At 53.1% G+C, this 12,629-nt stretch overlaps 1 protein-coding gene across 1 annotated transcript in view; it reads right to left on the bottom strand.

Moving 5' to 3' along the window:
* MYH11 (myosin heavy chain 11) overlaps positions 1-12,629 on the bottom strand; it is a 114,469-nt gene that overhangs the window by 22,462 nt on the left and 79,378 nt on the right. Inside the window, 9 exon segments of the mRNA XM_041749957.1 lie at positions 593-730; positions 1,630-1,836; positions 1,937-2,068; positions 4,681-4,789; positions 6,183-6,343; positions 6,516-6,585; positions 6,711-6,832; positions 8,646-8,839; positions 11,315-11,429. Of these exon segments, the coding sequence (XP_041605891.1) occupies positions 593-730; positions 1,630-1,836; positions 1,937-2,068; positions 4,681-4,789; positions 6,183-6,343; positions 6,516-6,585; positions 6,711-6,832; positions 8,646-8,839; positions 11,315-11,429 (1,248 nt within the window).

The raw sequence follows: 12,629 nt of genomic DNA, 5'->3' as shown, positions 1-12,629 counted from the left end.
CCAACTATGTCCCATCTCATGTGACCTCTGCCCCTCATACTTCATGTTCCAGGCAACCGTGCCCTCATCTCTCTCTGCCACATGCTAGCTCTTCCCTGCCTCAGGGCCTTTGCACAGAGAGGACCATCTGCTGGGCTGCTTCTTCACCCCCTTTCCAACTACTCTTCATTCTTCAGGTTTCCTCATCATTGTCACCTCCTCCAGGAAGCCTTCCCTGAATACCTCGCTTCCATCCCCTAATGATCTATTTTTATAGTATGGTGAATGCAATCTTCAGGACCCTGATTGTGATGGTCATTAATGGGTAGGTGTAGGATTATCTATCCTGCTTCCCTAGAGTATGAGCCCCACCAGGGCAGGGCCCACCTTCACCACACAGGCCTTGCACCCCAAACAGGGCCTGGCTCACAGAAGGTGCCTGGCTGACCTGTAGCTCAGAGAACTACAGGGAGCCTGAACCCAGTGGGGCTGCCTGGTGGCTACCGCCCAGGGTGACCTACTCACCCCGGGTGTCGCAAGGACTTGCCCAGTTTGGGCTGGAGCCCTTAACCCCGTGGTCCTGCCATGTTAACCCAGACACAGCCCCACTCACTTTTGACAGCTTATTGTTCTGGTCATCCATGACCAGAATATCATCCTCCAGTTTCTTGATCTTGGCCTCAGCCGTGACTTTCTCGAGCTGTAGCTTCTGCCTTGCGGCTTCCTCCTCCTCTAGCTGTTCTTCTAGGTCCTTTGGGGGGAGAGAAAAGAATCACAAGCCTCACTCCCAACGGGGTTCCTCCCTTGGAGCTTGGGGACCGACCCGTGCAGAGGCCGGGCCTCAGGGCCCCTGTGCACTAGAAATAAAGGGTTTGGGAAACCACTGGCCTCATAGAGCCTCAGTCTCTCCATCCATCAAATGGGGAGAGTCAATTCCGTGGTGGCTTCAAAATGTGTCCGTGAATTCTCTGGTACCCCTCCCTTCGAGAAGCAGAGGCTAATTCCTCTCCCCATCAGTGCGGGCTGCACCCAGGACATGCTTCTAATAAGATCGGGAGGAAGCGATGGAGTGTAACCTCCGAGATGAGGCTATGAGAGGCATTGTGGCCTCCTTTCCTGTTACCTCTTGTGATTCGCCCCCCCCTGGGGGAAGCCAACCAGCCACCGTGTAGCTCTAAGGAGAAGCCGCCCAGCCCCGCCCCAGGGAGAAACTGCGGCATCTTGACTGCAGCCATGGGAGCAGGCCACACAGACACAGGTCCTTCAGCCCTGGGGTCGCACCCCGACTGCATCCCCATGACAGACTCCAGGCCAGAACCTCCCAGTGGCCGAACTGCTCTGAGGTTCCTGACCGTGTGACGTCATGCTTTGTTATTCCGAGCTGCTAAGTTCTGGGGCCCTTTTGGTCCTGTGAGGACAGCCAACTAATGCCACTGCCCCTTAGCCAGGGCTGCTAGGGGGATAAAAGGTGTTTGCACACGGAGGGCAGGAGAAGGGAGCCGCCCAGGGGACCCGCGTTCAAAGCTGTGCTGGTCCTCTCCAAACTGCACCCCCCGGAGGGGGGGCATACAGGACCACGCGCACCTCTAGGCCTGCAGTGGGGGTCCAGTGACACGGCGCACAGCGAGGGCAGCCCCTGCAGGGCCTTACCAGCATCTGCTGGGCCATCTTCTTCTTCTCGGCCTGCAGCTGCTGGCCTCGGTCTTCCTCCTCCTCCAGGCGGGCCTCCATCTCGTGCAGGATCTCCTCCAGTTCCTGCTTCTTAGCCGCCAGGCGGACCCGCATCTCCTCGGCCTCAGCGTACAGCTCCGTCTCTGCCTGCAGCTGCTCCTGGAGCAGGTTCTTCTCCTCAGCCAGCTGCACGTGGGGAGCAGGGAGGTGGCCCGTGAGCCCAGTGGGGACACGTGTGCTCCCCCACTCCCCCGCGCATGGCCCCCGCCAGGCTCCGGCCTGCTACCTGTGTGTGCTTCTGCTCCAGCTCCTTGAGCTCGTTCTCTGCCTTCTGTTGCCGCTCCTTGGTCTTTTGCAGCTCATCCTCCTTGGCCTGCATCTCCTCCTCCTGCCGTGTCACCTGCAGCAGGGGCTTCACCTGTGTACACATGGTCAGCCGTCACTTGCTTTTGTGGCACAAGGAAGAGATAAGCTCTCCTAGCAGCTTAGATCCGTGGTTCCCAACTAGGGGCCATCCCACACCAAAGGGACACTTGGGAATTTCTGGGGACGGTTTGGGCTGTCCCAACAGGGGCAGGGGGATGCCACCAACACCTAGTGGGCCCAGGCCAGGGATGCCGCTGCATGCTCTAGAATGCATGGGACAGCCCCCACAACCAGGGATTATCCATCCCAAAATACCAGGAGTGCTGAGGTTGAGAAACCGTAAATCAGAACCGAAAAAAAGGTGCACAGTGTAAAGGAAAAAAGTCTCTCCTTCTCCCACTTTGTCCTTTACCCAGAGAGAGAAATTATGCTGACGAACTGGCGTGTTCCAAGGAGAAAAGGGAGAGAAAAATCTATCACGTTCTACACCCCCCATCAAGGTCATTACACGCATCGTTGGCATTTCCCGCCAGTCTTTTCTCCTACATGCTTAAGAAATACGGCCGAGATCACGCTGTCCAATTTAATATGTCGCTCCCATTAGTTAAAACCACAAGATAACTACTGCCCCATGCTGCCCTGTCAGCTTCACAACTTTGTTTTTGGATAGCTGCCATTTCCGCGGACTGGAAGCGGTGAGAGAGGGCCTCCCTCCCCGCCTTGCTCCCGGCTTAAGGGGAAAGCTCATAGGTTTCTCCCGATAAGGATGATGTCAGCTGTGTGTTTTTCATAGCAGGCCTTTATGATGTGGAGGTATGTTCCTTCTAAACCTACTCTTCTGGGTCGCCTGGGAGGCTCAGTGGTTGAGCCTTTGGCTCAGGGCGGGATCCTGGAGCCCCGGGATCGAGTCCCGCATCGGGCTCCCTGCAGGGAGCCTGCTTCTCCCTCTGCCTGTGTCTCTGCCTCTCTCTCTGTGTGTCTCATGAATAAAACAAACAAGCAACACAAAACAAAACCTACTCTTCTGAGGGCTTTTCGATAGCCATCATTTTTAAGAGCTTAAAAGTCTCCCATGGATGGATGAGTCTGTTGGGCCTTGGGCACTGATGTTTTGCTACTGCTAATAAGACCATGATAAAGGAGAAAAAGTAAGTGGTAAATATCAGAAAGGGAGACAGAACATGAAAGACTCCTAACTCTGGGGAACGAACTAGGGGAGGTGGAAGGGGAGGTGGGTGGGGAGTGGGGGTGACTGGGTGACGGGCACTGAGGTGGGCACTTGACGGAATGAGCACTAGGTGTTATTCTATATGTCGGCAAATTGAACACTAATAAAAAATAAATTTATAAAAAAAATAAGACCATGATAAATGCCCTCAATTCCTGATTTCCATTATAGCAGATGGCTTTCTTAGGACAGTTTTTCAAAAGTTGGGTCAATGAAGATGAAACCTGCCAAAGCAGCTTCCCCTCCCTGTTTTTTTTTTTCTTAAGATTTTATTTATTTATTCACAAGAGACACAGAGAGAGAAGCAGAGACACAGGAGGAGGGAGAAGCAGGCTCCCTGCAGACAGCCCAACTCAGGACTCGATCCCGGGACTCCAGGATCACGCCCTCAGCCAAAAGCAGATGCTCAGCCACTGAGCCAGCCAGGTGCCCCCCCTCCCTGTTCTTGATCGGGCTGACTCCTTTTTTTTTTTTTTTTTTAATTTATGATAGTTACAGAGAGAGAGAGAGAGGCAGAGACACAGGCAGAGGGAGAAGCAGGCTCCGTGCACCGGGAGCCCGACGTGGGACTCGATCCCGGGTCCCCAGGATCGCGCCTTGGGCCAAAGGCAGGCGCCAAACCGCTGCGCCACCCAGGGATCCCTCGGGCTGACTTCTAACTCCTGCGTTCCAGCCCTCACCAGGCACCAGAGAAGCCTCTGTTGTGTAGACTCCGGCTCCTTCTATGCACTTACCCTACTTTACTGTTAGGTATTTGTTTCTGTGTTTATTTGCTCAGTGTCTGCTCCCCAGCATGTCTAGAATATTCATAAACCAGAGCCCATGATGGCTGTTCATCACTGTATCCCCAGCACCTGGCATGTGCCTGGCACACAGCAGGCACCGGATAAATATTTGCTTGATGAAAAAGGTTTGTGCCAATTTTCACACCCAAAGGCACAAAAGAGGAAGCTGTGTCTGTGACAGCCAGTGGCCCTGCAAGGACAAGCTGCACCCAGAGAACAAACGGTGGATACACCCACCAATCTAGAAGGATCTCCAGAGAAGGGTGCTTTGTAAAAAGAGCCAGTCGCCAGGATGACATACTGCACGACTCCACTTCTATAATGTTCTCGAAATGGCAAAATCTCAGAAATGGAGAACAGAGGAGCAGTGCCGGGGCTACAGCGGGGATGTGAGTGTGGCCATAAATGAGCAACACGAGGGATCCCCAAGGTGGTGGAGATGCCCTGCATCCGAGTCTCTGTCATTTCTAACCCATGTGCCGAACAAGGAGGGGGCCCTTCTCAGGCCCGGAGAACTGGTGCCAGCTCCAGTCGAGTCGGAGCCCTCGAGTGCACACAGGCTGTCAACCAGATGCAGCCCCACATCTGGAGCATCTGCAGCACCAGGCTCGGGTTGAGGGGCCCAAGGGCCGTGGGGCCCCGAACACTCACTTTGGTGAACAGCCTCCACCACTGCCAGTTCCGCAGCTTGAGGTAGGCTGCGCAGTTCCTCTGGATCACCTTCATGGCCGTCAGCTGTTGCTGCCGCTTGGCAAAGGCCCTGGGGAGGAGGTGGGGGGGCGGCGTGAGAAGCCCAGGGGACCCAATACCTGTCTCCCCGGGTCATCCACGGCATCCTGAAAGCAAGACACACCTGTCCACAGTATGTGATTTTGTAACTCACGTGGGGACATCCCCTGCATCCTCTCCAGCTCAGATCCCTCCGCCAGGAGGCTCTGAGCATCAGCACCTGCACGTGGTCTGGGCACAGACCAACTTCAATAATCCGGAGGCCACAGCCTTTCTCGGGGTTCAAAGAAAACCCCAGCTCACAAAAAGCCCCAGACTCAGAGCCGTGGTCCCAGCACCACCCAGGAAATCCATCTAGGCTACGCCATTCCCAGGGGGAACCTCCACATCCCCAGCCGTGCCTTGACTTCCCCACAGCTGAGCGTCTGACAAACCTACTCTTCACTCGAGTGTATTTTAGAAATCTCGGATCTGCCTTGGAACCAACGCCCGTTGTGTTTAAGGGCCGTCGGGTTGGCAAAACCACTGCAGAGGGAGCCGGGTCCTCCTTCCTCCCCTCGGCTGCCACCTTGGAACGAGGGTGAACTTGAGGAATGAGGCTGCTCCAGGTAGTGGCGGCGGGAGGGTGCATCGGGGAACTTTGCTATGAAATTTAACCACTTAGGTCTGTCCCTGGACTCCGAGCTCCCCATTTCTGGCCTTGACCGTCTTGACCCACTCGGCAATGAATGGGCTTATCATGATCAGGGCTCTGCAGCTGCGAGCGTGGTCCCGACCTCACGGCAACACACGCCTGGACGGAGAGCTGCTCGGCCAGCCCCTGCAGTCTTCTTTGGGGTGTGACTTCCCTCCAGGAACCCCATCCCGCCTGCAGACCCCAGGCCTCACAAAACAGAAGGGGCATCCGGTCTTCCAAGACCCAGCCTTATGAGTCCCTTGTGGACACGGGGATATGCACACGGCCAAATCCTCTTTCCTCTGATTCTTCATCATATTCTCTCACTGGTGAAAAGATAACCAGGCCCTGTCTTGGCCCTCTTTGTGCAGCACTTTGCCGACTCCTCACGAAGAAACCCATGGGGGTAGGGATGAGTATTTGCATCCTCCAGGGGAGGAATAGGAGCCTTGGAGAGAAAGCCAAACTTGCCCAAGGCTCACCAGCAAGGAAGTCGGGGAGCCAGGGCGATGCCCAGGGTCTCACCCCCTTCCGGGCCTGCCCTTATACCTAGCACGCATCCCTAAAGTGGTAGCATTTCTGCCTCTGCAAGAAGGAGCTGCTGGTCAATCAGGATGCTTCCTGAAGCCTCTGGTCTCTTAGAAGCAGGGAACCCGAACATGAGCCCAGAGAGCCCCCCACCCCCACCCACCAAGGAGTGTGTTTTTCTGGGCTGTTTGCAGGGAGGCCACGGCACCCGGGTCCTTACTTTCTGGCCAGGTAGCCACGACACATGGCCTGGAAAGCCATGATGACATCTGTGATCTTCAAGTCCCGTTCCTCTTCCAGGTGGGCCAGGACCCCCGTTCGGAAGAAGATTTTGCTCTGTCCGATTCTGTACAAGTTGGGGTCAAGTTCTAGGGCTTTGATCTGCAGAAGGGAGGGGGACAGGCATTCTTGTTCTCAGCTGCGACATGTGTGCATTAGGTGTGGTTAAGGAAGGTCCTGCCCCAGCAAGCTCCTGGCCATGCACCCCGGGACCAGAAGGTTTGCAGGAGGGTTTGCAGTCGGAGCCCTGGGGAGGGGCCGGGGCAGGGCTCACCATGAGAATGCAGGCCTGCTTCCCGTCCATGAAGCCCTTGGGAATGGCGTTGGCAGCCAGGATCTCGTAGCTGGAGACACAGAGCAGATGGCACCGATCAAACACCTCTCCAGCGTCCTTCCATCCCTCCACCTGAGCTGGCTTACCACCTGCACCCCACGCGTCCCCCCCAATGCCTGGCCCCAGCGGGCTCACCGTTGGCGGAACTCTTGGAAGACGATCCTGTTGGGGAAGCCCTGGCGGCAGATGCGAATGCCTTCCAACACCCCGTTGCACCGCAGCTGCTCCAGCACCAGGAAGGCGTCCAGCTTGCCCGACTACAAGGACAGAGAGGCCCGTGGACCAGTGCAACCGGGACTCACAGAGCAGCAAGCCCTGAACCTCAGGGCTGGGTGACCCACCTTGTCAGGCCACCCCGGTTGACAGAGGCACCGGGTGAGGTCTCAGCTGAGGATTCAGGTACCACCTCTCTTGTACTTGGTGGCACCAGCAGCACCTGGCTAGAAACTGGGTCTTCCTCCCTGTCACCTCTCCTTCCCTCACTTCCTCTCCCTCACTGGCTCTACAGCAGCTCCCTCCCAGATAGCTCCCAATGGACCCACTGCTCTCCACTGCCATCCACACACCGTCACCAACCCCTACGTGCTTCCCACCCTTGTCTTGCCTCCTCCTGCAACCTCTCATTCTTTTTTAAAAATTTATTTATTTATTTATTTATTCATGAAAGGTACAGTGAGAGAGGCAGAGACACAGGCAGAGGGAGAAGCAGGCTCCCTGCGGGGAGCCTGATGCGGGACTTGATTCCAGGACCCCGAGATCATGCCCTGAGCCTAAGGCAGATGCTCAACCACTGAGCCACCCAGGTGCCCCTCTCATTCTATTTCTATAACATCAGTCTGATCATGACATACCTCTGCTATAAAAGCCCCCAATGGCATCCTCTGGTCAACCCACAAGCAATGCCATAACCTCACTCCTGCCAAGTGATCCAACCCCATCTTTCCTCCAATCCCTGCCGCACACCATTACACGTCAACATGAAATGACCTAAGGGTTTCACTGCCTCGACTTTTCATTCCTCAGCTCAATCTTAGTTTCTACTGCTCCCATTGCCTAGGATGCTTTCCCCACTTTGCCTTCCACATCATCAAGCTGATGCCTCCTCATTCCCAAGGCAGCTTTCTCTGAGCCCTGAAGCTGCAATGGGAGCCCCAGCTTCACAGTGTTCTCATAATTTACCACATTGTGCGTATCAGCTTGTGTGTGTGTCTCTCTCCCACTGTGTCTCCTATAACATCAGCACTACTGACGTCTTGGGCTGGATTAGTCACTGCTTTTCCCACTCTGAGGGCTGCCCTGTGTGCCATAGGGCATTTAGTAGCATCTCTGGCTTCTGCATATTGGACGGGAACTCCCAGTTGCATATTGGCTTCTGCATATTGGACTGGGAGCTCCCTCCCAGTTATGACTGCCAACAAAGTGTTCAGATATGGCCAGATGTCCCTGGGCGGGGGGGGCACGACTGCCCCAGCTGTGAGCACCCTGCACTAGATCACCATAAGAAACCTGCAGGCAGGGCAGCCCGAGTGGCTCAGCGGTTTAGCACTGCCTTCGGCCCAGGGCGTGATCCTGGAGACCCGGGATCGAGTCCCGCATCGGGCTCCCTGCATGGAGCCTGCTTCTCCCTCTGCCTGTGTCTCTGCCTCTCTCTCTCTCTCTCTCTCTCTCTCTCTCTCTGTCTCTCATGAATAAATAAATAAAATCTTAAAAAAAAAAAAGAAACCTGTAGGCAAAGACTACAATTTATCCAGCACTGTGTCCTCCATACCTGGCACAGGTGCAGCTCAGTAAATATTGACTGGAATCATGAATGAATGAGTGATTTGATGCCCTGGAAACTCCAGGGCTGAAGGTCACTTCTGTCCCCTTGCTTCCTTTTGCCTCCAGGATGGAGAATAGGTACCCAATTCAGACAACCTTCTACCCGTGTTAGATGGAGCCGTTGGGGTATGGAGTCAGGCTGTCTTCCTGCCCCTCTACTCTGGTCTGCCTTTCCCTTTCCCAAAGCCCCCTGACAATATCCCAGGGAGGATATTTTGACCACCCAAGGAACCAGGCAGGCGGCCTCACTCTCTTCTCGTGGTTGGGGATGATGCAGCGCACAAAGTTGGGTGTGGTATTGCGTAGCGTGGTCATCAGCTTCCCCAGCTGCTCTTTGTACAGCTGCCCCACGGTGCGGAACATGCCCTTCTTGGTCTTGGAGGCACTGGGCAGTGAGCTCTCTGTCATCTTGGCCATCTGGTCCAGGCCCACAATGCGGTCCACTGTGGGGCACATTAATGTTGGTGTCTGTCAGCCTCTGGCCATCCCAGGGGCCCTCCACCCCCACCATAGACCAGAGGACCAAGCCCAGAGGGTGGAGACCCCAAGTCCTCTGCTCCCTTTTGGTGGGCACCACCCCCCATTCTTTACTGTGCTGACCAACACCTTTCTACTAGCAATAGGTAAGGGGAGGTATGCAAAGGATTACTTTCCATGTATTATCTATTTGGAAAATCCTGAAAGCCCCTGAGTGACACAAAGAACAAATTCTCTTTGATGTTGTCACATAAGCCTGGGAATAAATCCTGCTCTTGCCACTGCCTTGGCCTGGTGCCATGTTGTGGCACTCAGCTTCTCCTTCTACAAAAAGGGGGTAACAACAGCATCTATTTCATCAGGCAGGCATAAGGAAATAAGGCACACCCCTCCTGCCTGCCTTTAGTCCTTCATCTACCGACAAATATTTACGGAGAACCTACTATGTACCAAGCTCTATGGATACAGACACGAACAAAATAGAGACCCTGTGTCTCCACACACACACACCACACACACACACACCCCAGCTCATATCCTATGGATACTCTAATGGGAAGGGACTGACAATGATTACATATGTAAGTATATAATATTCCAAGTGGTAAGATGTGGTTAGAAAGATAAAGCAGGGTAAAGGGGGAGAGAGAAGTAATGGGGGTGATCTCCCCAATAAGTTGAGTGAGTCATTAAGTAGATATTCAGGGAAATAATTTTCTGGGCAGAAGGTATAGCAAACCCTCCCAAGTAGGAATCTGGCACATTACTAGGTGACTCAACAAAGAACAGGTGGTGGTGTTATTGGTGGTGGTATTACAACCACAGTGGTTCTTTTTCTTTCAAAAGAGAATGAGAGACTCTTACCCTTCCAGTGGGCACTGCAGATGCCAAGCTGAAACCATTGGCATTGCTATGAATTTCCCTCAAGGCACTGCTTTTGCTGCACCCCACAGACTTTGGTAAGTTGTGTTTTCATTTTTACTTAGTTCAAAATATTTTAAAATTTCACTTGAGAAAATTAAATTACATACCAAAACACTTCGAAACAACACATGGGCCAAGGGCCGAGGAAGAAGTTTCTTGGGCCCACGTGCTATTTAGAAGTATGTTGTTTAAGTTCCACTATTTGGGGATTTTCCAACTATCTTTCTCTTATTGATTTCTAGTTTAATTCCATGGAGCTCCAAGAACAGACAATGTATGCTTATTCTTTTAGATTCATTAAGGTGTGTTTTATGCCCTAGAATGTGGTCTAACTGGTGAAGTTCCACGTGAGCTTGAGAGGAATGTGCATTCCATCATTGTTGGATGAAATAGTCTACAGATGATGGTTGTATGCAGTAGGATGATGGGGGTTCAGTTCAATTCCACTGGCATTAGGATGCTCTGTTTCTCCTCCTTGTACTCAGTTAGGGTCCATGTAATAATATCTTTGCTTATATCTGTCTCCCGCAAGGCTCTGGGCTCCTGGAGGGAAGGGCCTTGCCAAAACGGTCAAGAATCCCAGGGTGAGATGCCATGACCCCATTACCCCAGGGCCTGGCACATGGTGAGCACTTAGTAAATGTCTACACAACAGAACCCTTCCTACAGCATCTTCTACTGTGCTTAAAACAAGGGTGGCCAGACCTTTAAGCCCAAGGCCCACAGGCTCTGTGCAAGGATAGAAATCTGTTGCAGGCCCTGAGGTCCAGAAATAAGAGCAGAAAACCCCACCACCTGTAGTAGTCGTCATGGCAGCAGGCACGCACTGAGCCTTTACTATGGGACTGGCAAGTGCTAAGCACTTCACATGGATTATCTCTCCTCAGAGGGAACCAAAGCATGGTCCCCAGGGCAGCCTCAGCAGCACCTAGGAACTTGTTAAAAATGCGGAATCTCAGGCCCCACCCAGACCTGCCAAATCAGAACCTCCGGGGATACAGCCCAATTTTCTGAGATTTGACAAGTCCCCCAGAAGATCCAGATGCATGCTCAAGCTTGAGCTCTTGGTCTAATTCTACCCTCACAGTAATCCTAGGAGGGTTGGGGACCATTATTACCTTCTGGTTTTACTAAGGAGGGCACTCAAGTTTAATGACATCAAGAGACTTGTCCAAGATGACACAGCTAGCATGTGGCAGAGTTATGATTAAGTGAAATCTTTCTGACTCCAGATAGGAAGTCACCATGCCTCATGCACTGTTTTCTCTGTTACCACCTGTGCCCTAATTTAGGACTTTCTCTCTGGGATCCAGGTGTGGGACTGAGGGGTCAGGGGTTACCACTCAGGAAGTGGCTAAATGTGCCAGCAAGTCATCACTAGCACCTGCACACGCGGCCCTCTCCCCCACCCCCATATAGGCCCACCCCTCATAGCAGCAGGTGTGGGAACCCAGGCAGCTGGGAGGAGGTGGAGGACCTTGTGTCCAATCCTCCGGTTCCAGCCAGGAGGGCCTTACCGTCCTTCCACAGGTCGGCCACAAACTTGTCTGAGGAGGCGTTGAGGAGGGAAGTCACGTTGTCATTCAGCGGGTCCATGTTCTTGGTCAGCCAGGCGCTGGCATTGTAGTCCACCTGCCAAGGATCACCCCACTGGTCAGGTGCTTCTGCCTCCATTACACACTAAGGCCAGGACCCAAGGCCTCCTGGTTCCCTCCCAATCTTCCAAGGTCAGAGAGGAAATGGCATCAGCAGCCATCACAATGGGAAGCCACGAACACCCATGCAGAGACCAGTAGAGGCACGGTGAGGCATCAGCTAACAGCACCCCTCACTGACTCTATCTACTCTCACTTCTCTTGGTAAGCTTCTGACAGCCTCCACTCTGCATAGCCCAGTAGGATGGCTGTGAGTTCCGACGGATGGAGAGCTTTGCTGATGGCAAGAACCCTCCCTCCACACCCAGGGATCCCCTCCCACACAGAGAAGCCTCGGCAACAATTACATTATGTTTGAGGAACTTCCTTTCTCATCTCTGATGAGAATGTAATTTTTGCGCCTTGGAGATCCTGATATATGGATATACAGAAAAAAGGACCAGTAAACCTTTTTCTTTGTTTTTTAAATTAAAAAAAAATTTTTAAATTTATTTATGACAGTCACACACACACACACACACACAGAGAGAGAGAGAGAGAGAGAGAGGCAGAGAGAGAGGCAGAGACACAGGCAGAGGGAGAAGCAGGCCGCATGCACCGGGAGCCCGACATGGGATTCGATCCCAGGTCTCCAGGATCACACCCTGGGCCAAAGGCAGGCGCCAAACCGCTGTGCCACCCAGGGATCCCAAGTAAACCTTTTTCGATTCCGGACTTGAACATGGACAAACCTTATATTTTATTACTGTGGCTCTGAAATGGAAGGAACCTGTAAAATAGCTCTGGAGGGTTATTATGGGATATGGGTTGTTACCATGGTAGCCAGGCCTGATCGCAGAAAAAAAAAAAAACACTTGGGAAGGCAGAAAAGAGAAAAAGAGTTATTCCGTGTGCTTAAGGGAATGTACACTCCCTTGAGTATAGGGTAGGAGTTGGCAAACTTTTATGGTAAAAAGCCCAGATAGTAAATATTTTCAGCTTTGCAGGGCACAACATCTCTCTCATGTAGTGTCACAAGCAAAGACATTATGTAAACAAATGCACGAGGCTGTGCGCCCATAGAACCTTATTTACAAAAGCAGGCCGTGGGTCAGATGAGGCACACGGGGCCGTGGTTTGCCATCCCCCTGGTACAGGCAGGGCATTGCCTGTTCGCACGAGGCAGTAGAGGCACTGG

The sequence above is a fragment of the Vulpes lagopus genome, chromosome 3 (assembly GCF_018345385.1).
Source record: "Vulpes lagopus strain Blue_001 chromosome 3, ASM1834538v1, whole genome shotgun sequence".
In the NCBI taxonomy this organism is placed as follows: Eukaryota; Metazoa; Chordata; class Mammalia; order Carnivora; family Canidae; genus Vulpes; species Vulpes lagopus.
The sequence above is the reverse complement of the archived record's forward strand: the minus strand, read 5'-3'. Positions and strand labels throughout refer to the sequence as shown.